The sequence below is a fragment of the Sebastes fasciatus genome, chromosome 11 (genome assembly GCF_043250625.1).
Source record: "Sebastes fasciatus isolate fSebFas1 chromosome 11, fSebFas1.pri, whole genome shotgun sequence".
Classification (NCBI taxonomy): domain Eukaryota; kingdom Metazoa; phylum Chordata; class Actinopteri; order Perciformes; family Sebastidae; genus Sebastes; species Sebastes fasciatus.
Window position 1 is genome coordinate 17,444,285 of NC_133805.1, and position 25,149 is coordinate 17,469,433.

Here is a 25,149-nt window from a genome sequence, read left to right on the forward strand (position 1 = left end):
CGTGCTCGCTCGCTCTAAATAGACATGAACGAGCATCGCTCAAAACAGTGAGGCGACACACGTCAGCTAAAATTACAATATCACTCTATATTTCACCTGCTTAGCAGTAATGTTAACTGACCAGACGAAGGTCTCTCCATGAATCACTGCTGGCTTTTCCTGCTCAGCCTCCGGTGTCTCCCTCTCCTGGAGGGAGAGCAGGAAAAGCGGGTCGGTGCCGGGGCTGAGCAGGAAGAGAAACGTTACCGTCTCCGACCGGGTGCCGCTGATAACGTTACTCTCTGCGGAGCCCCGTCACTTCACAAGACACGGAAAACCTGTGTTTGTCTGGAGGAGCTGCAGCAGTTATTTCTGCACAAACGTCCACTGTACATTTACTAGATATTCTCAGAGCTACGAAGTCTTCTGCAGTGTGGAGTGAGCACGCGTTCACGTCTAGAGGTGGAGCGAGACAGCGAGAACGCGCGCTGTCTGAGTGAAGGCAAGCAGGCAGAGGGGGAGAGGCTCCGGCCACACGCGAGCGCGCATATGCGAGCGCGCATGTGTCCCGACCCGGTACATTAATACGCTTAAAAAGTTACAAACAGTCCCTTTAAACTATCAAAAAGCTCAATATACGGAGAAACACACACAGCCCGTATTCTGAAATTGTGCGTTTGAAACAAGGCGTTAGCATTTCTGTCCATTTGTGATGTCACAAATATACAATATTTAGACCATTTCACGGTTTTAAAATGTAAACATTCTAAATGTGTCAAAGTTTATTTCCTGTTGCAGTGGATGTGAATGACATCATCTGACAGGAAGTAAACATGGACTCAAGCTGTTGCTTAGCACCGCAATTCCGTTGCAATTCGCTTGAAATGCACTAAAACGGAGCGTTTCAGACAGAGGGTAAATACAGGTATATTCAGACAGACAAGTATGAGGAAAATAAAGTTTTTTTTGAACATTACAGCATGTAAACATGTTCTAGTAGAAACACAAATTACAAGTATGAACCTGAAAATGAGCACGATATGGGTCCTTTAAAATGAAGCCCATTTAGCCATTTTATTCATTGGTTTATTATTGTGTGCAGGGAGTCGGTGTGTGTGTATGTGTGTGTGCTAATGGCGCCCTCTACTGACATCAGGCTGTATGCACACAACCACACAGCACAAAACTGAGCATCTGTCTGATCACATCTGGGGGATTGTGACAGCAGAACATTTGTCCCCAATTAGGCGGACTGTGCGTAAAGTGTGCGTAAAGTCTGTGCGCACACGCGTCTATGTAAACAGATAAGAGAGGGAGGGAGCTGGGATGATAGAGGGAGGGATCAACCGACAAAATAATATAGATTATCTAACATATCAGCCTGTAGCATTATTAAACTGAAGCCCATTTAGCCATTTTATTTTTATTTTTTTTATTTTTTTCATTGGTTTATTATACTGTGTGCAAGGAGTCGGTGTGTGTATGTCTGTGTATGTGTGTGTGTGTGTGTGTGTGTGCAGCTCTGTAGCCTACTTACGCAACAGAGCTCCACTCTGCAACGGGTTCGCGAGGCAAAGGACGAAATTAAAGCAGGCATTTTTTTTTTTTTTTTTTGTATTCCATTTTTGTCTAATCCCACTGATTTCTGCAGGGATTACCGGACCAATCATGATGGAGAGAGGCCGATGCTGGCTCGCCTGACACTGCCAGTTCAGAGTAGACAGTGAGAGTGGAAGAGCATCACAAGGATCTGGAGAGAGACATTGAGAGATGAAAGTTGCTCCGCGTCTTCTCGTTTATGTTGGCGACCGACCTGAGGATGCACGCTGCAATAATCTGCACGATTGGTGCAGGTTTTGGTAACTTGCATTTGTGCAGTTGTTGCACCAGCATTTATGGCAACTTTCAACGCTGGAATTGTGTTTTTAAAAGGACACCATCTTCACTGAATATCCAGGTACACTATTCACTGTGTGTGCTAGCCTATTTATGTAACTAAATATGGCTTCAGAGAATGTGTTGTGAAGCTTATTTTGTTCATAATGTAAATTATGTTTATTAAATTGGTATTTAGTGTTGTGTATTTGGAAAAATAATTACAAAAGACAATTTTTGTTAACGCATACAATGTCAGTATACCTTATTAACAGGTGAAGTAGTGTGATACCTGTATGATTGATATTGCTCTTGAACAGTAAAGACACTTAAACTGTATCTCGTGGTTCAACTCATCATTTATAGCTGTCAATGTAAGTGAAGAAATATTTTGCAAGGTGGTAGTCATATGACCTACAGTAGCTACATGACACAAAATCTTGAAATATGTCAATTTCTTAATTATTGAATAGGTGACTGATTTTGTTTTTGTTGCATGGCATATTGTTGATTTTGCTTGACAACAAACATTCATAATACTGTTTATTCGTGCAGGGGGCTCAGTTGCAGGCAGCAGTTGCTTAGTCTCGTTCTAAAGGATTATCCTGTGCACTGCAAAGTAATCAGTGGATAAGTCAACGTGACTGCATCCACATTACATATCTCCTCACCAGGCATATCAGATAGAAAGTAGCTGGTAACAGAGATGTAGAACAGATGTAGCCTTACAGAAACACATCCATATAAAAACAACTTCTCTTTTTTTTATCTTTCAGGATCTATCTGGACTTTTCTGTGCATGACCGGCCAATGGAGGAAGAGAAGGTGGTTGATAACATCCAAGCAAAACCCAGTTCCCCTTTACCAACTGGGATTCCCATTAATTGGGGACTCATCACTGGCCCTGTCCCTCAGCCTGTGTTCCCAGCAGCCTCTTTGATCACCCAACTTCCTCCTCCTCAGAGTTCGGCTGTGCACTCGCTACAGACCAAGGTGAAGTCACTCACACAGAGAAGGACAAGAGGGAGAGATCGGGAGAAAGAAAGAGAGAGGTTGGACACAGAGGTGTTAGTGAGCAGTCCGGTTGGGCAGATTGCATCCGAAGTCCTTCTCAGACAGAGGCCCAGAGGAAAGGCTCAGGTACCTCTGCTTGCCCCCTCCTGGCGATCAGGCGCTGCGAAGAACTCAAGCAGTAGTGATGAAGAGGAGGAGGTAGAGGTGCAAGTCAGCTACGAGATCCACAGCCCTCCGGCTGAAGCACGAGGTGAGCAGGTGCTCCAGGAGGGAGAGGAAACGGAAGAGGAGAGGTCAGAGAAAAATGAGGACCAGGTCAGTTTTCTGAAAGGCCAGCTTTGTGGGCTTGTGGAGGGCACCAGTTTGGAGAGTCTTCTGTCTGATAACTCAAGCAGCAGTAAGGATGAGCCAGCCACTCCTCCTCCTCTACCTGTGCTCTCCTCCCTTCCAGCCACCACCTCTGCTTCTACTACATCTTCCACTTCTTCCTCCACATCAACCAGACACTGGGCACCACCAAAGGGCTTCTGGAGAGTAGTACGCCCTGAAACATTGCTTCTGAATGGTGTCAGCTCTGACAACACACCTTTGAAGGACCATATTCAGACAGAAGCACCGGCAGAGCCTCAAAGGAAACCTAAACTAGCAGAAAAATGCACCAGAAGCGATGTAGGACCTGTGGTGGATGACAGCGAGGCATCCTTAATATTCAAACACTCAGACAGCGTGGAGTGCTACCTGGACAGATGTGAGCAGAAGGAGTTAGATGCTCGTGACAAAGGACTGTGCAGCTCAGACAGCTGGGAGAGCATGTCTTCACAGAGTGGGATACTCTCTGCTGATGAGACATTGAAGGTGAAGGTGAAGCAGAGAGCTTATGCAAAGTTAAGGGGAAGGGAGGAGAGAAGGCAGAGTGGAGGAGAAAGTGGAGACACAACATACAGAGGGGACTGTAAAGGTAGGTCGCTTGAGGAAAATGGCATATATTTAATGGCAAATGTAAAAACTTTGTAATGAAAAAAAAGAGCTTGACTTAAGGGTTTGAGAGTCACAGGTAAGATCCCCCCCTCCTCATCTTGAGATGGTTTTATTTTTGTCTGACAAAGTGTTGTAAAGTGACATTAATACCTGCTCCGTAACATCTATTACATTACGTTAAAAAAACAACCAAAAACGGGCATACTGGTAGGTTGATATACTTTAGACAACAGTCCACACAGGTTGAATGTAGGATATGGTTTATTCTTTGTAAACAAGTGGCTCAGTCACAGTTTTTTGTGCAGTGTAGTGAATGTTGTTATCCGGTGAGGTGGTCTGTTGCTATGGAGACAGAACATTTAGATAAAAAATAGCACCCCCCCAGAAAACAAACATTATAAAGCAATTTCTAAAGTTAACATTTTGTACTTTCCAGCTTTCATAACCATTCAAAGTTCCTCATATAAGCCTTCGTCTGTCTCCCGATGACGTTGTATAGACATGCAGTATGTAACCGGACTGATTCCCAGCGTGGAACAGATGTCAGATCTGCAGATGTGCATGAGTTTGTTGCTATTATTAGCAGTCAGAGCGGTGGGGGAAGTGTCCCTGCTTTTATATCTCTGTCTGTGTGCTAATGGATGTCTTTGTAGTCGTGCAAGGTGACGGATTAGGTATCTTCCCATACTATGTATTTTAATGATACACGTCCTGTGTGTGTGTGTCAATACCAATATAGTCGGTGCAATCCATATGTAAATTCATGATGATCAGTTGATTTTTCCCTCTTGTCTCTGGGAAATCTGCCTTTATCTGGTTGCGTAACTTGTGTTTTTTTTTACTGACATTAAGGATCAGTCAGGGATAACCTATGAGACTATAACTGAATCTAATGGTATGAAGGTTTATGAAAATCCTTATGATCATACAAAGACCCAATTATTTTAATACCCACATGTCCTTGTAGGTCATATCATTGCTGATGGCTCTCTTGGCAGTAATGTTTCCCCCAAGCAAGCACTACAGGATGTACTAAATAAGAACTGAACCCTAAATTAGAATAATACACTATGAATTGTGCACTAGGTTAGTTAAATGTAGAGAGAAACAAAGACAGGAAATCCATGTTTTGTGGGCATAAAACCTCTGGATACTTTTAAAGCTTTTACAGCCATATTGTATTCATATCAGATCATCTGCTGTGATATACTTTTCCTCTTTGTTTTATTACAGGTGCTCATGGGGTTTCGGACAGCTCTGACTCAGCCATTCTCGCTCAGGAACTTGAACCCTATCTGAGGTGAGCAATGCAAAGCTTCTTTATGTGCTTGGCCGGGGCGGTGACATACAACTCCTATGCACTATTTATATCCTCTCCTCATAAATCTCACTCTTGCAGCTCCACGTGTGGGAATTGAGAGTCTATCTTTGTCTTCCCGGATTGAAGCATCTAGAGTGTCGAACACGTACATCAATACAAATCATACAAATAAAATATATTCATAAAGAAATATAAATATCAAATACAGTATATTGATGAAGCAGATAATTCACCCATATAAGATTATGAAATGAAGCTCTTATTTGCAAGAAAGTGCCATACTTAGAAAGATATAATGTCTTCAAACCTTGTCATCATTGTATATGAGACACCAGACAAAAACTTCAGACTACTTTGAATCTTTTTAATTGAGGAAGCAGTTGTAAAAAAAACATTCAGTGTTACAAATGTATCCTCACTTTGGCGTTAGGGACAAAACAAATAAACAACAACAAACTTTACATCATGTCTCTCCAAATTAATATTGTACAACTAATCAGTTTGAGTTATCAATGTATTGGAGAAGGGGATGCCAAATCCTGTCCTTCTTCAGTTTATCAAATAAACTGAAGAAGGACAACTGTATTCTCTCCAGATGAGGAAGTTTTACTATCTCGTCCAGCCATAGTTTTACTTTAAAGTAAGAGACAACAATATAAATAGATTGATAAATACATTGAACTGTTTGTGCAACTGAGCAATAAAAACACTTTTTTCTTATCATAGAGTTTGGCACATTACTTGAATTGTTCATCTGATCAGTCTTTCAGTTTATCTTGTACAATGGTGGCAATATTTTAGAGGCCATTATCATTATTATAGAGTGCAATATGGTCATCATCATAATAAACTTCAGAATAAATCTGCTGCTCATGGGGCACCAGAACAGGCTGCTAATTATACCATGTTTGTCACAATTAACATGACAAACTGTAATCTATTGAAACATAATGTGCTCTCCTCTTGTCACCCCGGAGAGAATGAATCACACTCCAGTCCATTACAAGGATAATCCACGTAGTGTATCATGCTATCTTTATCACTGGGCCAGGGGATAAAGACGAGTTCAGACGATGAAGCACAATGCAGAGCAGCTTAGCTGCTGGGCATAGGGATAGATGGAAGGATGACGTTTCTCTCTGCTGCTCACCGCCAGTGCCACGCCCCCCCACCCCATCTATCTATCTGATATTACATAAAACAGCTTAGGAAGACGCAGCTTGATTCACTCACTCTACGTTAAGTCAATCTGCGGGGAATATGATGTCGCTGGATGTGTCACAACACACAATAAGCTTTGCACATTTAAAGACATCATCAAATATTCAATTTCACTCAAACAGATGGCGCCTAGTTTCATCTCATTCAACTCTATCCAGTCCCTTGCTGTTTCCATCACCTAAATGATTCACTTCTTTTCTAATTTGCATCTTTCTCTCGATCGTCAGGTCCCTTCTTGTAATCAGCGATGAGCTTCCTATGAGCCCAAGACATGAGCAAGCCAAGCTTCTTCTGGAGCGAGCACGACTCAAGGCTCGCTCCAATCACATTAAAGGCGATCGCCCCGACAGAAGCTCCCACTCTGATCAGAGATCCACCGTGTAAGTTGGCTACATCTACTTATGCAGGTTATGACCTCTTTGGCATTTTCACAAGTTAGATGTTTGAGACTGTGAACGTCCCACTTGTGTTTGTGCAGTTTTGCACAGTAGGTGGGTATGAATCAATCAAGTTCCATTTGCTGACAAGTTAAAGAGGCCTATTATGCTAATTTCCAGGTGCATACTTGTATTTTGGGGTCTATTAGAACATGTTTACATTCCAATGTTACAATGTTCAAAAAACGCTTTATTTTTCTCATACCAGCTGTGCTGCAGTACCTTTTTTCCCTGAGCTCCTGCTCCCCCCCTTCGACAAAAGCCCAGTCTGCTCTGATTGGTCAGCTGGCCCACTCTGTTGTGATCGGTCAACCGAACCAAGCTCTTCGGACTCCATTCCAGCTCCGCTCTTACTAGCTTTGTTTGAGGGCGTGCCAATATACTGTAGTCGCTAGGCAGGTATTATACAAATGTGTTACTTGGTGACATCACTACGTTACAGAAGAAAAGGCGGGACTTCAAGCAAGGCATTTCAGACAGTTCAGGAGCAGTTTTTCTGTGGGGGGCAGTAACCTTTGGCTTGGACTTTAGGCTTTATAACTTTGCAGACCTTTTACATCCACAAAAAACTATAAAACACACTAAAGGGAAGGGAAAAAGCACAAAAGCATAATAGGTCCTCTTGTATACCTTTTCTGCAAATTGCTTTGTTGCTACCACTGTCTCGTTTTTTAGTTTCCCTGTTTATCCCTCAGTTTACCATCTGTATGTCTCCCTTATCCTCCTCTCTACTTTGTATATCCTTCTCTTGCACTTGGCCTGTTTTGGGAAAGCTATGTGTGCTAACTGAAAACAAGTTGAAGCTTTGGAGCCTGACTGTGCTTTGTAATTACAAACACCGAGCTGACAATGTTGAGAAAAGGTTTGGTGTCATTCTGTTCATTTAATAGTGTATAAGTCACAGTTTTGTTTGCGGAAATCCCCTCATATCAGTAGGAAACATTAAATAGGCATTAACAGTCGCTATAAGCATCATTGATGTGGTTCATTAGGGGCCTAGTACATTGTGAAAGTGAAACTGAATGAAACTGAATGAAACGTCACGTTTTAAACACAAACAAAAAGTGTTCTTTAGTTTTAGGCAACAAAAAAAACCACTTGGTTAAGTTTAGTGAAAAACCTAGTGTTTTGGGTTAAAATAACTACGAACACAAACACAACTACACACCATTGGTTTCACACAGGATGCAAACCCCAGTGTCCTGGGTGAAAGTCCTGTGTTTTGTGTCCTATCCATCATTCCCGACCTACACCCCTTATGGAGTTCCACACTCTCTATACTACAGCACCTCAATTCCATTACTGCTACTGTCATAATTACTACGGTTTCCTAGAGCTCGCTGTCGTGTTCTTTTATACCTTCTTTCGGTGATCTACCATTGTGAAACAATGATAAAACCTACTAGTGCGTGTAGTAGGCCCCTATTGACCCACATCTGTGGGGCTTATAGTGACTGATAACAGCTATTTAATAGCCTGACAACAGTCTAATCAGCTGCCTGTAGCCACTACATGTACTATATGTCTATCATTATTACTTGTTTTGATGAGGTCTTTTATGGTCTGGTCACCTGGTCTATTGCTGAGAGATGGCTGACATTCAGTTTCACTTTCATTTTTGCTTCACTTTCATAAGATACTATCTTACAAATGAGTTCAACACAAGTGCAACTCTCTTACAATGAAAATATGTGTCCCTTCAATATGCACTTCTGTGTTATTTCTTGCAGAAAGAAGCAGCCAGTTGAGTCTCCCAATCCAACGTCAGTGCAGAAAGCTGTTCAAACCAAAGAAGATCAGGCAGCTCAAACTGTATCTGGTCCCCTCCTCGTCCCTAACCAAACAGACACCTCCCCCGGTGACCAAAGTGGTCGATCCAGACGGTATGGTTGTTCACCCACGCGGGTGCGCTTCGAGGACGAATCAGAGAGAGAAGCAGAGTCTCGGTACTTGGATAGAGTGCAGCGTAGCAGGTCTGGGGGGCCCAAGTCCAAGAGTAAAGAAAGCAATACAGATTCTAGCAGTAGTGGTTCAGAGAGGAGCAGAAGCCATCGAAGTGTGTCTTCACAGAAGAAAGACGTTGAGGGTGTCAGTGGTGAACCCACAACGGTGATTAAAGAGATAATAGTGCTGGTGAAGAAATGTGAGTCATGTGGCTCTGTAGTCAGGGAGCCTCAGCCAGCCTCATCACCGCCAGAGCCAAAGAACACTGAGCCACAGCAGCCTGAGGACCCGCGGGAAAAAGCGTCTCCTCGTTGGGTGCCTCATAACAAGCCAGAAGCAAGTACTCGTCCCAAAGCTCCTCTAACTGTCACTTTTGCCGGAGCTTTTGTGCTGGGGGAAAATAAAGAGAGCAGCACAGGGTGGAAAGCATCAGGGTTTGGGAAACTTCGGAGAAGGAGCAGGAAAGGAGAAAGTCGAGTAGAGTCTGGCCACGGCCCTTACGGTCCGTCTTGGGCTCAGCGGCGGAACTCAAATCCCAGGAACAGGGTCAACTTGAGCAGAGATGTTTCCTCTGCCCCAGATAGCCCCGTCGCTCTGGAACCCGATTTGCAGGAGGCATCTGGTGGATTAAGAGAATCATCTCCCCCATCGTTGCCTATAAAGTCAGCCCTGAAGTCAAGTTCAAGAAATCGCTCTGCTGCAGGTCAGTCCACGGTTCAGTTCCAGATTGGGGGAGGCGAGGGAGGATCCTCGGCCCTCCTGGACTCTCCAGAGGCAAGAAGTGCAGTGGCTTTAACCCAGGGGACCCCTGCAATAAGCATTCCAGTGCCCTGTATCAGGCCATCCACCCTGAGGTACTCCCCAGCCCGGCTCAGCACTGACCTACCAACTGCTGAAGTCTGGGATGCCACTCCAGATGGAGCAGGTGAGTGGTCATTGGGGATGAGCAGAGCCATGGAGAGATTTCAATTTCTCTGGAAGGTCGTGTAGAGAGTTCAGTACCTGTAGTTTCTGCCATTTACATGTCATAGAATGATACTGTTCTTTCTTATGGGAGGATTTACTATTCTGGAAAAGCAGTGGTGGAAGAAGTATTCTCTTCTTAAAGGTACAGTGTGTAAGATTTGGCGGCATCTAGTGGTGCGATTGCGGTTTCAACCAACTGAGTACCCCTCCGCTCACTCCTCCCTTTCCAAGACTGCGGTAACGTGAGCCACCAAGTGCAAAACCGTGGTAACGCCGTTCATCTCGCTCAGAAGCCGTCCTTACCATAATAACACTACTTTAGGAGCAACGGAAGTCAGACGATGGCTGGGGGTATCACGATTTTGCACTCTGCAGCTCACGTTACCGCAGTTTTACAAGCATGTCGGAGTACTACGGTGGCCTTCAGGTAACGTAAAAAAGCGAAAGGCTCTCGCAAGAGCCAGTGTTTGGTTTGTCCGTTCTGTGCGTCCTGTGTACTGTAGAAATATGGCGGCGCAACATGGTGGACTTCGTGAAGAGGACCCGCTTCCTATGTAGATCTGAAGGGCTCATTCTAGGCTAATGAAAACACAACAATTCTTAGTGTCCTTAAAGTAGTAATACCACCATAAAAAATACTGTATACTAATAATACTGTAAAAGGTCCTGCATTTGATGAGGTATTATCAGCAAAATGTACTCAAATATAACAAATACAAGTAATCATTACCAGAATAAAATAGAAAAGAATATTTGAGAATGATTTTTTGGTACATCCTTTTCTACCAGCAGGTGTGAGTGACCCTGGTTCTGGTCCTGAGTGTCGTCCTGCTCACCGTGGTATGAATCGGGCTGAGGACCTCAGAGCGGAGCTGTTGAGAGCAGAGCATCTGAAAGCTGAGGCCATATGGGAGGAAAACTCTGACGGTTCCAGGTAAGCCAAGATAACAGCGCTCTTGTCGTAGCTTAGACAATAAATCCTTTGCCCCCACCATGCTGTTTCCAAAACGGCCTGAGCGTGCCAGACCGGTGGCAGTTAGGAGATTAAAACCCTGACCTACAGTCCACCCTATGTTGTTATTAAAAATATTCTGCGAACATCAAGACAATCCTGCCCTCTTCTGGTAATGAAGACCCCTACTTGTTAAGGCCATTTATTGCAGGATGACAAAAACTGTGAGGAAAATAATCAAAAGTCTCTATCCTTTGCTTGTTGATTGGTAGTTTAGTTGGGGATGTAATTGTGTCTATATTAAAGAGGACCTATTATACTCATTTTCAAGTGCATACTTATATTTTGGGTTTCTACTAGAACATGTTTACAAACATTTACCATTTACTAGGCATGTATTATGTAAATGTGTTACTTGGTGACATCACCATGTTACGAAAGAAAAGGCAGGACTTCAAGTGAGGCGTTTCAGGCAGTTCAGAAGCAGTGTTTCTGTTGGGGGGGAGTAACTCCCTTTGGCATGGACTTTAAAAGCCTAAGTTTGACCAGACCTTTTACATGCACAAAAAACTATACAACACATCAAAGGAAAGGGGAAAAGCACAAAAGTATAATAGCTCCTCTTTAATACATTTTGAGACTATATTACCGGCTAGTAAAAGAACTATAATTTTCCTGTTACAGAAACAAGGATGGGCGGCCAAAGCTCTTCCTGCGTCGCTTCTTTTCCTCCATTGGTCTGAACAGTGTTGGTAGACTAGTGAAAGGAGGCCGTTCCAGCAGCATGGAACAGCTCAGTATAACCACGGGCCCCCGGGTCACCTCTGCTTCCCCGAGCCCCATGCGCAGACCGCAGCCCACCATCCGCATGCAGAGGACACCCTCACTGCAAACCCTGCACACGGTGAGCCAGAATAGCAAACATCTTTCATGCCATGTTATGTTTTGTTCAGGACTGCTGTTGTTTTATTTCACCACATCAAATAGTTGTGATTATTGCCTCAAAAAGGACGGCTGTAGGGAGAAAACATCATGTCTTTAAACTTCCAGTTCCAGTACCTTTCACTACTTATTTGCCACAGTGAATCAACTGAGGCTTTGAAGTATTACCTACCTTTCTGCCTGACACTGGGAGCACAGATAATGCATTCCAGTTTGTCCTTCCGCTTTCTGTGGTAGCCATCCTTGTTGTCCTCTTGGCAGCTGTAAGAGTACACTAGATGTAAACAACTTTCTGTTCCAGCCAATCACAGCCTGTATTTGCATGTGTGTGGTGCCAAACACACACTTGTTAGTTTTAGACGGGTGTTAGAGCCAAAAAAAAAAGTTACGGTTCCCAAAGCTGTTCTGATGAATTTTGCCAATATGGAAAACACAATTTGTTACAGTGCCATTTATTTGCCACTAGGTGCTGCCACTGGCCCAACTGCGCAAAGCCTCCTCTGTGCAGAGTTTAGAGAGAAGAACAGAGCGTTCAACAATACTGGGAGAGGTGCACATACCTTACGGCCTGGCACCCAGGTAAGCGCCAAAGAAATAAAGTAGATTGAATGAAAAAAAAAAGCACACACGTTGTTTTACTTAATTTGTTTTCTAATTGCTGTATTTCTGCAGTTACAGCCCTGATAGCCCTCAGCGGGAGCTTCACAGGGCCCTGAGTGTTGAAGATGTAATTACCTCTAGACTCGCACGTCCAGTGGGCCGGGTTACCCATTCTTTCCCTGATGGGTCCCTCCTCCTGGAGCTCGTCAGACCCCCAAACGGCCCCTTTGGTTTCGTCATCTCAAGGGGCAAAGGTCGACCAGACACAGGTAACCTTTTTAATCTGCGTTGTTTTTGCACTGTCTTAAATGTAGAGCTTGGTTTTGCAGTTATTTCATTTTGGTAGTTGTAGAATAAAGAGAAAAGAAGAGAAAGAGAATAGAAGTGAAATGTCATTGTTCAGATATAAATTGGCCTTTGGCTTTACTGTTAAAATGTAACATAATCAGATACAAATGTTTTGTTAATTATTACAATTTTGTATGCTTCACTAAACACAAAGGCATCCTCTATCTTTTTTTTCCGCTTCCACCTGTTTTCCTTTGTTGTAATTCTACTTCCCCTCCATTCTCACATTATCCAACCATTCCTTTACCTCTATTTCATCCGTCTTCCCTCTTCCTTTCTTATTGTTTCCATCCCAGGTGTGTATGTAGAGAAAGTGGGTGATGGCGGTGGCGAGGCCCCCTACATAGGTCTCCTCAGCATCGGTGATGAAATCCTGCAGGTGAACGGAGAAGCAGTAGCTGGACTCAGTCTGGACCATGTGACGCGGCTCATGACCCGGGAAAGCCACGCTTCTCTTCGGATTATGCCGGCCCGACGCAACCAGCGCTGACTGGGAAGATCTATGGCATGGCACAGAGCCATTTCTCCTGCAGCCATGGATTATAATTCACCACTGCAAACACTGCTGATGGACTATAACCTATGGTAGATAGAGATTACAGGGTTAGAGGTTCATTTTCTATTAGTGCAAACTATTGTTCAACAAGATGACACTGCAATGGACTGCATGGGATTACAATGACAAATCAATAAAATAACCAAATGACAGATAATACAACCAAATAAATCCAGTAGTAGAGAGGATTACAGTAGAAACTGGATTACAAAGTATATATTGTGATACTAATAAAAAGGTTAAGTCTATAAATACTGATTCAAACCCAGCACAACTTGTTTCACTTTTATGGTCAGACTTAGTTGAATATATAAGGACCATTTCATTCACAAATTGTCTGATTTTTTTTATTGATTTTTTAAATTTTATTTACAAACTCTCTCCAAAATAAAAAAAAATGGGGTGACTGCATTTATTTTGACTTAAGTATTTTTGACAATCAAAAATAACACTTTTCTCATGTTCAAATTGTGATTTATTTTGACACCCTGCATAGTGAGTAGAACATATTTTGTCACGTTTAAATATCAATCTTATTGATTATTTCAGATGATTGACTTGGATGTGCCACTAATGTAATCTTGGCCCCTGACACCCTCAAACTAAAGAGCTATTTATTTAATAAAAAAAACAAACGATTGATTGCAACTGCATTACAAATTATGTCTAAACATAAAAGCAATTAATTATCTCTCTTCTTTTTTTTTTTCTCAATGGATCATACTGTATTTCCCCAGGGCTCTGCAGGATCCATTCCTTCATGGTACCTGTGGTGTATCACATAATATTGCTTCAGGAAATTGATACTTGTTTGCTTTTAAATAAAAAATGTTTTATTTTGTCAAATTTTTGTAACACACTCATTAATTATGCACACAACTACAAAAATCGTATTATATCACACTAAATCCATTCAGTTAGATGCATGAATATATTTGAAACATTGAAATTTAGAGTATGGTTTCCAATTATATTAATTAGCAACATAAATTGAAGACAATGGAGTAGAAGCGCTGCTCTGCAGGTTCTCTTTGGATCCTTCAGATGTATTGTCCTTATTCAATATTGTGAAGGGCTCATTGCAAGGGTGGAATATGGTCTCAAAAAAGTACAAAATGCAAAAATGTTGAATGTTGAAGTTGTTTTCTCTAGAGTACTTAATGAGTTCGTCTATAAGCTCAACTAATTAAAAAAATGGTTTATAAACTATTGTAATTAAGAACTGTAAATTGCATATATGAAAACAACCTTGAAAAAAGGGAGAAAAAAAAGTACAAAATGCAAGTCTCCCTCAAAAATAATCCAAGGCACACTGTAGTGTTTGAACAAAATTAAAATGTCTTTATTTTACATGGCAATAATTGTTTAAAATTACCCTTTATTCTTAATTTGACAGTGAAACCCCTAAAACCTAAACCAACCTGAATTAAATCAATTAGGCTTATTGATTTGCAAATTTTAGATCATTCATTTACACTCAAAGTAGTGCTGAGTGCTCCCCAACAACAACAACAACAACAAAAATCTTGGCATAATTGAAATTTCCTTGAAAGATGCTTACAAAAAACAGTGTAAAGGGATTATGTGAGGGCTGTGTTGTTAAGCAGGATGTAGGATGCTGGTCGTGACTGCTGCTCCAACAGGTCTGTTTTAAAGGTCGTGACTAATTATGGGGCTATTTTTCCCCCCCTAAACATTAGGGCTTGAAAACGTGTAAGATCCTCCACATTTAATGTTGTATTTTGCTATATCACGAGTTTTAGTTGACTACATGTATTCGATTATTTAAATTCCATATATGTATTTGACTAAAAAAGAAGACAAGCATGTGTGGAAAAATCCGTTATTAGGATGTAGCTGCTACCATTTAGGCTGTCCTGAACGTGCTCTGATAGCGTGCTGCTCTTTTATCTGATGCGACCAGGAGCTGATAGGCTTTTATCTCCCAGAGCCATGTGTCCTCCAACATGGGCCCCAGGGAACCGCCGTCCAAAGGCCTCCAAACACAAGCAATGACATGCAACAGCACATTTATACCTATTTATTTATACATTTATTGATTGGTTAATTGATAAAGAATTGTATCCCATTCAATTGATGCATCATAATTACACCCTCTATCTGTTATATCAGCAGCCCTCAAGGTGCGTAAATGGATAGGGCGTAATGGATACTCTTTTTCTTTTTTTTAAGGATAAAATGAAAAAAAAAATAAAAAAAATAAAATCGAAAATAACTTTAACACTTTTCTCATGTTCAAATTGTGATTTATTTTGACACCCCTGCATAGTGAGTAGAACCATATTTTGTCACGTTTCAAATGTTCCCATTAATCTTATTGATTATTTCAGATGATTGACTTGGATGTGCCACAAATGTAATCTTGGCCCCTGAGACCCTCAAACTAAAGAGCTATTTATTTAATAAAAAAAAGATTGATTGCAACTGCATTACAAATTATGTCTAAGCATAAAAGCAATTAATTATCCCTTGCTCTCTTTTTTTCTCAATGGATCATACTGTATTTCCCCAGGGCTCTGCAGGATCCATTCCTTCATTGTACCTGTGGTGTATCACATACTATTGCTTCAGGAAATTGATACTTGTTTGCTTTTAAATAAAAATAACCCTCTGCTATCATCAGTTTATCTTATTGCAGGATAAATTGGCTTAGCAAAAAAAGCCCCTTTGTTGGAAAATAGAAATAGGTCAACAGCTTAACCTGCAGCTTTTGTTTCTTTCATCAAACAAATTTAAAAACATTTATTGCCTATTTATTTAGACATTTATTGATTGGTTAATTGATAAAGAATTGTGTCCACGTTCAATTGAGGCATCATAATTACACCCTCTATCTGTTGTATCAGCAGCCCTCAAGGTGCGTAAATGATAGGGCGTAATGGATACTCTTAGGATAAAAATGAAAAAAAATAAAAATAACCCTCTACTATCATCAGTTTATCTTATTGCAGGATAAATTGGCTTAGCAAAAAAAAAGCCCCTTTGTTGGAAAATATAAATAGGTCAACAGCTTAACCTGCAGCTTTTGTTTCTTTCATCAAAAAAAAAATTAAAACACCTCCACTATAGCTCCAGTACACACTAACCTCACGTTGTTACAGGCCGTTGCGCTGCGCCTGTTTGCTTTTTTTTTTTTTTTTAATGCTTTGCCCTCCACAAGCCTATATAGCCCACGACAGCCAAATAATAATGAATCATTTCATAAATAATGGGTTTAGGAGCTTATCGTGGATGAAGAGGCCGCTGCCGTGCAGCTTATCTCACTCGGCCACATTGCGGCCTGTGTTCCGCTCCCATATACTGAGGGAGCGCACTGGATGCGACGAGGAATAACTCAGCTACACACACACACACACACATATACACACACACACGCGTACACACACACGCACGCACGCACACACTCTTACACACACACACACACACACACACACACACACACACACACACGCAAACTCACTCTCACACACACACACACGCAAACTCACTCTCACACACATACACACACACACACACACACACACACACACACACACTCACACTCACGCTCACACTCTGACAAACACACGCACTCACACTCTCACACTCACACTCACACTCACACATATGCACACTCTGCTCCACAACTGGCAAGAAAAAAAAAAAGAAAAACCTCAGACATGGATGACCCACTCACAAAATGGCTCCACTTACACAGTAACATCAACAACACGGCTGGAACGGTAAGTGCGTAAAAATACACCTCTCTATTTAAAACCAGCAACATTCGTTGTTCCTTAAAGGCTGTAATTAGATTGATATCGTCGGAATTTTATCGGTGTTATACGTGCGAAATTGTTAGCCTATATTTTTTGCTGCTATTGTCCGGTCGAGACTGTTAACGGGATGTAATAACGGATGCGAGGCCTATATATTGGAGAGAATTCCCAGAATCAAAGTGCGCTTTTTTTATTATAGGCGCTCTGATTGTTCGTTTATAATAACATTCCGAGGACATTTATCGAGTTATGTTGCTACTAAAACACCTAACACACGTATATTCCATATCCTTTTCGTGTTCGGCTTTAACAACAACAGCATTATGGCCTATACACCGACATAAAACACGAATTAAAACACCTTACTCTGACATATATGCGGCTATATGAAAATGATCAAGTGTTTTGAATGTTATTTCTGGATTAATTGAAGACAGAAAAAAAAGAGGGATTTTATTTCGACGAAGAATGGATACCAAGCTGTCTTCGTGGTCCTGGTGGCATGAAGCACAATCTCTCTATTAGACGATCATTTCACCTCTAAATCAACAGCAGACGAAATTTGCTTTTTCTATATATATATATATTGGAATGTGACTTTATGCTCAAACGTCGGTTTAAATACATTAAGTTATTAGCTGACGTTATGGTCAAGCAAGCTTTAGATAAGAGATTCATAGAAAGGGGAAAAAAAGCATGCAATGCAAAAACAAGATAACGCTCTTTGTAAATAACATCTGAGAATATCACTGGCTCCAAATGTAAAATAAAAAAAAATGAACTGAGGCAAATTCATAATTATATAACTGGCATAATAGGATCACATCCAAGAAAAGCTCTCAAACCTGACAAAAAGCTGACACAAAAAAATTATAGAATCCTTGAGAATTAAAGCGTTTTTAATTGTTATTGTCCCTTGTGGAAAATTATTTAAATAAAAAAAAAAGAAAAAATCGTTTTTAAAATATTGAACAAAATGTAGTAATTCAGAAAATAATAGCAAGCAACCAGCATATTAATTGTCTTTCTTACACTATTTGTTTTGTTTGAAATGTTAAATCAGCAATTGATAATAATAATTCAGATAATAATAATAATAAAACCATTTAATCAAAATTGTAATGCCAATCATAATAATCTAATAATAATAATAATAAAAAACGCTTGGTTATTAGGTATATTGAGATTGTCACATATTATTCTGATCAATAAATTAATCGAGAATTTGATTTGATTTTTGTTTGATGTATGTGTTGTCATTAAAATGTGTCAATAAAAATAATATTAAAAAATAAAAAAATTAATTAATCGAGAAAAAAAATCTTATTTAGGACGTAGTGGACTCGAGCAGAGTGGTGACGGTATAAAAAATGATGGAAAAACGGCATCCGGAGCTTCGTCCTGGAAGTCCCGAGGAAGAGTCCGGTCCTGGAAAGCGGGAGGACTCCTCCATCATCTCCAGACTGAACGGATGCAACAAGGAGGGAGAGCTGGAGCCGAGGAGGAGAGAGGAGGGGGAGAAAGGGAGGAGAGGAGGAGGAGGAGGCAGCTTCAAGGAGGTTGATGATGAGGAGACGGATGACGTTTCTCCTCTGCAGAACACGAGCAACGGGACCAGCAGCATCAGCATCAGCATCAACGGCGTTGCCAAGGAAACTGCCTCTCACAACGCCCTTGACCTGAAAAGGGAAGTGCCGGTGATCGAGCTCTCCAGGAGGGACGCTATAAAAGCGCTGGAGCAGAGGACTGAGAGCCATTTGGTGCCGATCACGGAACTTCGCAGACCTCCACCTCCTCCTCTACCACCTCCACCGCCGCCGCAACGAGACGACGCTCGAATGGTCCAACTGAGCCCAAACGCGTTTCCTGTCCCGGCCCGGGCCATGCTCTACAACCTGGCGCAGCCTCTCGCCGCCATCAACAGGTAAAGGTGGAGGTGGAGGTGGAGGGAGAGAAAAAAAAGAAACAATCATATACAGTTTGATGAAATGCACGTTTTCATTTGATCATGTTCACCATAAGTTTGGATGGATGCTGATGATGTTGCCCTATATATGGCCTTGCATGCAGGAATAGGCTATGTGAAAGGATGCTTGTGTATACATTATGTTGACATTATTTTGCATGTATGTAAATATGAAGGTCGGTGGTTTGATCCCCCATGTCGATGTGTCCTTGAGCAAGACACTTCACCCCAAATTGTTCCCGAAGGCATAGCCATCGGTGTGTGAATGAGTATTTAGATTACATCCTGATGGGCAAAGTTGGCACCTTAGCAGCCTCTGCCATCAGTGTATGAACGTGTGTGTGAATGGGTGAATACTGACATGTAGTGTAGAGCGCTTTGAGTGATCGGAAGACTAGAAAAGCGCTGTATAAATGCAAGTCCATTTACCATTTACCATGTATGTTCATGTAGAGAATTACCCTACGTGTGTGTGTGTGTGTGTTTCTGAGTGTGTGTGCTCCTGGTGCAAGGATTAGGGGGGTGTTGAGGGCTATATGCAATGAGGGAAATGATGTAAATCCATGTTTTGTCATATACCTGTGCATCTTTTGTCTGCTTTCTGTTGCTGTAGTCTCGGAGGGGAGTCGGAGCAGTACAGCATGTACCCCAGCAACAGGGTAAAGCGTCGCCCGGCGCCTTATGAGGTTGAACTCGACGAGGGTAGGCACATTTTAGATCTTTATAAGTATGGTAAGACACACTTTTGCTGTGTCCTCCTTCTGCCAATCTAGTCTCCTAAACGTCCGCTTCCTCATCTCCATTATCATTCATCCACTGACATTGATCTATACTGAACCTAATCTGAGTGTTGCAGAAGAAGATGCCTTAAATTGGAAAATAAGTATTTAACCCAGAGGAATAAATACATCAGAATTCATAAATGAACGCTGCTAATCTGAATGTCAAATACATGTACCTGCATGCCATTAAAGTAAGCTATTTTTAGGCGGATTTGGGGGTTTATTTCATTTGAAACCTCCTTTCCACCGCTGCCCACTCACTGCCATATACTGGGGTGGAGGATGGGGGTGCTGCTGCCTCCATGCCAAGGTTTTACTGCAGAGTGGGCTGAAGGATTAAGATAGACTGGGTGTGTTCCAAGGGCGACAATAGCCTGGAAGACACCATTGTTGAGGGCGGGAGGATGTGACTACCTGCAGTGGGTATTTTAGCATACCTAAATAAATAAAAAGTACATAGAAAATGGAATAGGGAGCACATAGTCTCTCCGACACCCTTTCCTGGGGTTTGGCAAGCCAAATCAACCATTTCCCTAGTATCGCATTTACATATTTATACTATATTTTGCCACTACAGCTTCTTCTCCATCATCTAAATATCCATGGTTGTAAGGAATTTTGCAGCTTAATCTTTTAGGAATATTAAACTTTTGTTTTTCCTATGAACAATCTTTTTCTGAAAACGTAAGTGCATTTGTTCTCCTGCGACAAATTTTTCCGTTTTTATTATTGCTCTATACGCTTTTTACAAACTGCATTATCTGTTTCAGCTCTGCCCTTCATGTTATTTGTGTTATCCTATCGATGCCTCTTCTTCTTACTCTGTCTGTCTCTTTTCCTCCCTTTTCCTCTGCTATAGCTGGCCAGCCAAAGATTGTACGTCGTATCTTCACCAACAGTCGTGAACGTTGGCGGCAGCAGAACGTAAACGGGGCGTTTGCGGAGCTTCGCAAACTCATCCCCACTCACCCCCCAGACAAGAAGCTGAGCAAGAATGAGATCCTGCGGCTCGCTATGAAGTACATCAGCTTCCTCTCCAACCTCCTGGAGGACCAGGACGGAGGGAGGAATGTTGGCAGCACAACTGATGGGGAGACGGGGCTGCTGGTTGGGGTCGGGGCCCTTGAGGGTGGCCCTCAGGGTGGTCCACATCAGGACACAGTGGTGGGCTTGGCCAGGGACGATCTTCTGGAGACAATGTCACCAGGCTCCAGTTGTGGAAGCCTGCCTGACGGCGATGCCGAGGGCAGTCCCGAGAGCTTTATGGAGGACCAGGACTCACCTCCAACCCCAAGGACTCTAACAGCCTCACGTGGGCCCGCACTGCATCTAGCTGGTAGAGATCTGAGGCACAATGGCCGCCCTTTAGATGAGTCCAGCCGTCGATGATACTGATGCCAACAGACCACGGACACAACAACCTGAGACTGAAATGAGAGGGACTAAGAAAGAGGTGGATATTCTCAGGACCCGTTAGCTTCGAGTCGTCAGTGTAGGAAAGAGAATCAAGCTCCACGCAGTGAGATAGTGGAGTGAGTTCCTGTCTCCATACTACACCTGAGGCAGCACTGATGAATAGCTTGCTTTGATTGGTGATCGGTTGAATTTGATCCAACAAAAGACTTGTAAATTCTGCATGTCTCACGTCTTTGACTGGGTGCGGATTATAACTTTCCGTGTTTTGAAAGTCCAAAGACAGGATATTCTAAAATAAAAAAAAAAACAGAAAAAGAAAGAACAAGCAAACAAAACAACAACAAAACCAAACAAAAGATCAATCAAGAGACACTTAGCAAAGATTTTTGATGTGTAATATTGAAGTTCGGACCAATGCTTCACAAATGATACTATTGATTATAATATGGTGCGGCCAGAATAGATCCAATGTGCAAGTAAATGGCTCTAAAACATCAATGAGTAAACCCTGCCCAACTAATTGAATGTGTAAGAATAATGACACAAAAGTAAGTTTGCCTCATTTAGAGGCCGTAAATGAACCGACTGGACTCTATTGTACCCATGCAGTTACGTATGTATTGTAAATAGCATTATATTTCCACTGCGCAATGTAACAACAGTGACTCGAGTTCAAGTCAGTGTGGTTTAAGATGTACTGTAGTGTGTTTGTCAATGGGTTTACTAGCAAAATGGTCTTTTGGGAGACGAGGAAAAAGGAGAGAAGAGATGAACTCGAAATGTAAAGCAAGCAACTGAACGTAGTACATCAAATGTGGTACCATTTACTTCTGTTACACTTTGGTGGTGAGAAAACAACACCAAATACGTCGACAGACAGTTAAAGATTTTCACTGCCGGGAATGAATATATCTATTTGAATTTGCGGAGGTACAAGACATGCAGTGTTTCTGAAAGTGTACAAAATATGAGTCACATGATATTATGAAACGACTCATGCAGTCCTTTTGATATGAATGTTTCAGTGTTTTTTTTGTTTTTTTAACTGTAATGCAGTTGTAGTTTAGTAAGGTACATAAATAAATCCCTTCATTGCCGCATTTCATATACACACATAGACGCACACGCACAAAACACACACACACACACACACTCACACACACGCACGCATATACACAGTGTTAATATCATAACAACACCAGCAGTTTTCTGATTAATACAGTCAAGTATTGCTCACTGTTGTTGGTTATTCTGCTTTTTCAGCAGGACCTAGTAGCCTATATTGGTACCTTTGGTAACTATGGTATTTTATGAATTGCAGTAAAGGGACATTGTACGTTTGGTAATGACATATTTGTTGTATGATAGCTGTATCTATAAATATATCCAATGTTAAATCGATGAATTTTATACAAAACCCCTGAATAAAACACGCAGAGGAAAAACCTTGTATTTGATCTCACTCAAGCATGCTGTGGGTCTTATTAATTCAAGTCAATTCAATCCAATTCAATTCAGGTCAATTCATTTATATTAAATTCCTTCTTTGAAGAAACTGAACATACTGTATTTGCCACATTTCATCATATATGACTAATTATACCTTTTACACTCATAATTGCATAACCAAATTCCTACAATGGCATAACACGCCATGCAACTGTTTCAGACCTTATCTGTACAGAGTGTATATAGTTGAAACCACAACCTCCTCCTGAAACTCCCCCCAATGGACGATGGAATCCTCACTTCCTCCCAACAAGTGACAACTTCCTGTCGAGGTTAACGTGGCTCGGTGACCTGCAGGATATCCTGCCATTGTGAAAGTGGTTTTGACAGCCTCCGCTGCACTCGTTTTGCACGCTGTTGTGTCTGTACACATTGTGAAACGGCCGCTCTGGTCGAGACTCCCAACCGCCCCGAGAAGTTATTCACTTACGCAATCGAAAAGTTATGTTCACCGACATGTGGTCGGGATTGTTGCTTTGCCACATAAACGCAACTTTTTTGAAGTCCCTATATTCCATAACTCCACACAGCAGACTTTGCCGCCACTACAACAGCCACCACCAGCTCTTAGACATTTCTAAAAAACAAAAAATTGCTTCCAGAGACCATCAGAGACATCCAGGTGTTTGGGGACCCCTCCTGTGCTCTGCTCCGGCTGTGCTGGGACTCCACTGAGGGGCCCTCTGGGTTAATGCCTGCCAAACATTTACCTGCTTCACTGTTCCTGACTCTCCAAAAACACACCGACTCACAAAAAGAGAGGGATACAGGGAGAGTATATGAGGGATTGGAAGGGAGGGGGATGAGAGGATGTGTGTGTACATGTTTGTGAGAGAAGGCTTGTGTGAGTGTGTATGTGCTCGCTCTACATAGATCTGTGTGTATGTGTGAGGGAGAGCAGGCGTGTGTGTGTGTTTATCAGCTCAGTGCAGATGGGTGGCAGAGTGGCTCTTGCAGCCAAATGATTCAGTATGCTAATGAGTTGTTATCTGTGGCGCTGCAGGAACAATATACTGTCTTTCTCACAGTGGGAATCCAGCCTGCTGGGAGCAGATTACACTGCACACACCGCCAAGGTAGTTATTTATATTTTCACACAGAGTAGTAGAAAATACATAAATGCACACACACATCCACACATCCACAGATAGGCCTATAAACAAACAAGCAAAATAACATTTTAACACACACACATCACCATCACTTCCACCACCAACAGCAGCATAAATATGGAGGAAATTTGAGGTAAATTGATGTCCTTCACCAGTAGATGGAGATGCCATTCTAAGCCGCTTTCCTCTTTAACAGGTTCCAGTGTTTCGGTTCAGTATTCTTCATAAAATATGACATATGTCCTTGATTGAAGTTAACTTTCAATTCCCCCAGAATTTAGTTTTTTCCCCAACAATCAATAAAGTTTCTCCATTTGAAAGACATTTTTAGCTTAAAAGGAGCCAAACTGAAAAATAAAATCCTTCCAGTCTTGTTATAAGTCATACAAAATGATGAAATCGATCGCAAAAGTGATCACCTTTAGTCACCATCTAGTTCATTCCATAAAAGTATCACCTGCTTTTTAATTATTCCTTCATAAACATCACAAATTAACAAAATACAGGTTATGTTTGATGATGTTTATTTGGACGGAATTAAAAATGTGTTTATTATGTCACAATATTTCTCTATTTTAATGTGCCACCGGCTACAATCTTGGTTAAGTGTATACACTCTAGACTTATTTGTCTCCCTCGGGGAAACAGAGTGTGTTCTGTGGAGCGAATTCGACAAAGAAAAAATGCAAGTCTTATGCAGATTTGTATAAAAATGAGTGAGACATGCATACATGCTAACAACTCTTAAGTGTATTGTTTTGGTAAATGAATATGGCATTCCCAGATGTAGAGACAATTTGTTGTGTTATTGTAATTTAACAATCAATGAGTGAGATATACTTGGAGAATAATGAAGAAGACAAGATATAGCGAATACATAATTGATTGTGGAGGAAAAATGATACCTGATGAAGGTCGGACAGACTGAAACATTGTGTTAATAAATATTTCAGCAGTAAGTGGGAGTTTTTCTAGATTGCATTTTCCTCTGACACACCTGTCAGATATTCAGTGCAGAGATATTTTTCTAAATAATTTGGAGGAAAATTACTTATAGACACAACATCAATCATCATAACAGAATATTATAATAAAGGCTATCCTATTGACATATCAATACAAAATCCACAAAACCATTCTGGTCATAAATGTAGAGATAAACAAGCAGTGTAGATTTAGTTGATTCATCATACATGGAATTCTAATCTTGCCTCAAGCACCTTTTTGTTGGAAAAACGGCCCAATACACACCTAACCCGTAAATCAAATATGAAATATGAAGCCACATTATGGCATGCAGGTACTCTAATCTGCTCAAAACATGACAATATTAATATGATTCAATATTAACATAGTCTGTCTTGTATAAGGTTTAATCACTTTACATATAAGATAAGATATAGATATACAGTGATAAAATATCACCAGATTTCTGGCAAAGTTTGACACATT

General features: G+C 41.4%; 2 protein-coding genes across 3 annotated transcripts; both read left to right on the forward strand.

Annotated features, from left to right (window-relative positions):
* The first annotated feature begins 3,511 nt into the window (after positions 1-3,511).
* LOC141777173 (uncharacterized) lies at positions 3,512-13,979 on the forward strand. The gene is made up of 9 exons (XM_074651211.1): positions 3,512-3,826; positions 5,080-5,146; positions 6,616-6,768; positions 8,556-9,694; positions 10,528-10,669; positions 11,372-11,591; positions 12,096-12,208; positions 12,302-12,498; positions 12,874-13,979. Exons 1-9 carry the CDS (start codon positions 3,679-3,681, stop codon positions 13,065-13,067), a joined length of 2,373 nt encoding a protein of 790 aa, XP_074507312.1. The 5' UTR covers positions 3,512-3,678; the 3' UTR covers positions 13,068-13,979.
* Positions 13,980-16,665: 2,686 nt separating this feature from the next.
* LOC141777175 (T-cell acute lymphocytic leukemia protein 1-like) lies at positions 16,666-22,535 on the forward strand. 2 transcript variants are annotated; one of them, XM_074651214.1, is made up of 4 exons: positions 16,666-16,876; positions 18,244-18,836; positions 19,492-19,610; positions 20,520-22,535. In XM_074651214.1, the coding sequence occupies exons 2-4, from the start codon at positions 18,283-18,285 to the stop codon at positions 21,047-21,049; spliced, it is 1,203 nt and encodes a 400-aa protein (XP_074507315.1). In that variant the 5' UTR covers positions 16,666-16,876; positions 18,244-18,282; the 3' UTR covers positions 21,050-22,535. The 2 variants fall into 2 exon arrangements, with proteins under 2 accessions (XP_074507315.1, XP_074507316.1); XM_074651215.1 differs by having other exon boundaries at positions 16,674-16,876; positions 19,492-19,580.
* The last annotated feature ends 2,614 nt before the right edge of the window (positions 22,536-25,149 follow it).

Coding starts and splice junctions, on each gene's coding strand:
- LOC141777173 (XM_074651211.1), top strand. CDS start 3,679: ATGTCTTCACAGAGTGGGATACTCTCTGCTGATGAGACATTGAAGGTG. Junction 10,670..11,371: donor GAAAACTCTGACGGTTCCAG/GTAAGCCAAGAT, acceptor TTCCTGTTACAG/AAACAAGGATGGGCGGCCAA. Junction 12,209..12,301: donor CCTTACGGCCTGGCACCCAG/GTAAGCGCCAAA, acceptor GTATTTCTGCAG/TTACAGCCCTGATAGCCCTC.
- LOC141777175 (XM_074651214.1), top strand. CDS start 18,283: ATGATGGAAAAACGGCATCCGGAGCTTCGTCCTGGAAGTCCCGAGGAA. Junction 18,837..19,491: donor CCTCTCGCCGCCATCAACAG/GTAAAGGTGGAG, acceptor CTGTTGCTGTAG/TCTCGGAGGGGAGTCGGAGC. Junction 19,611..20,519: donor TTTAGATCTTTATAAGTATG/GTAAGACACACT, acceptor CCTCTGCTATAG/CTGGCCAGCCAAAGATTGTA.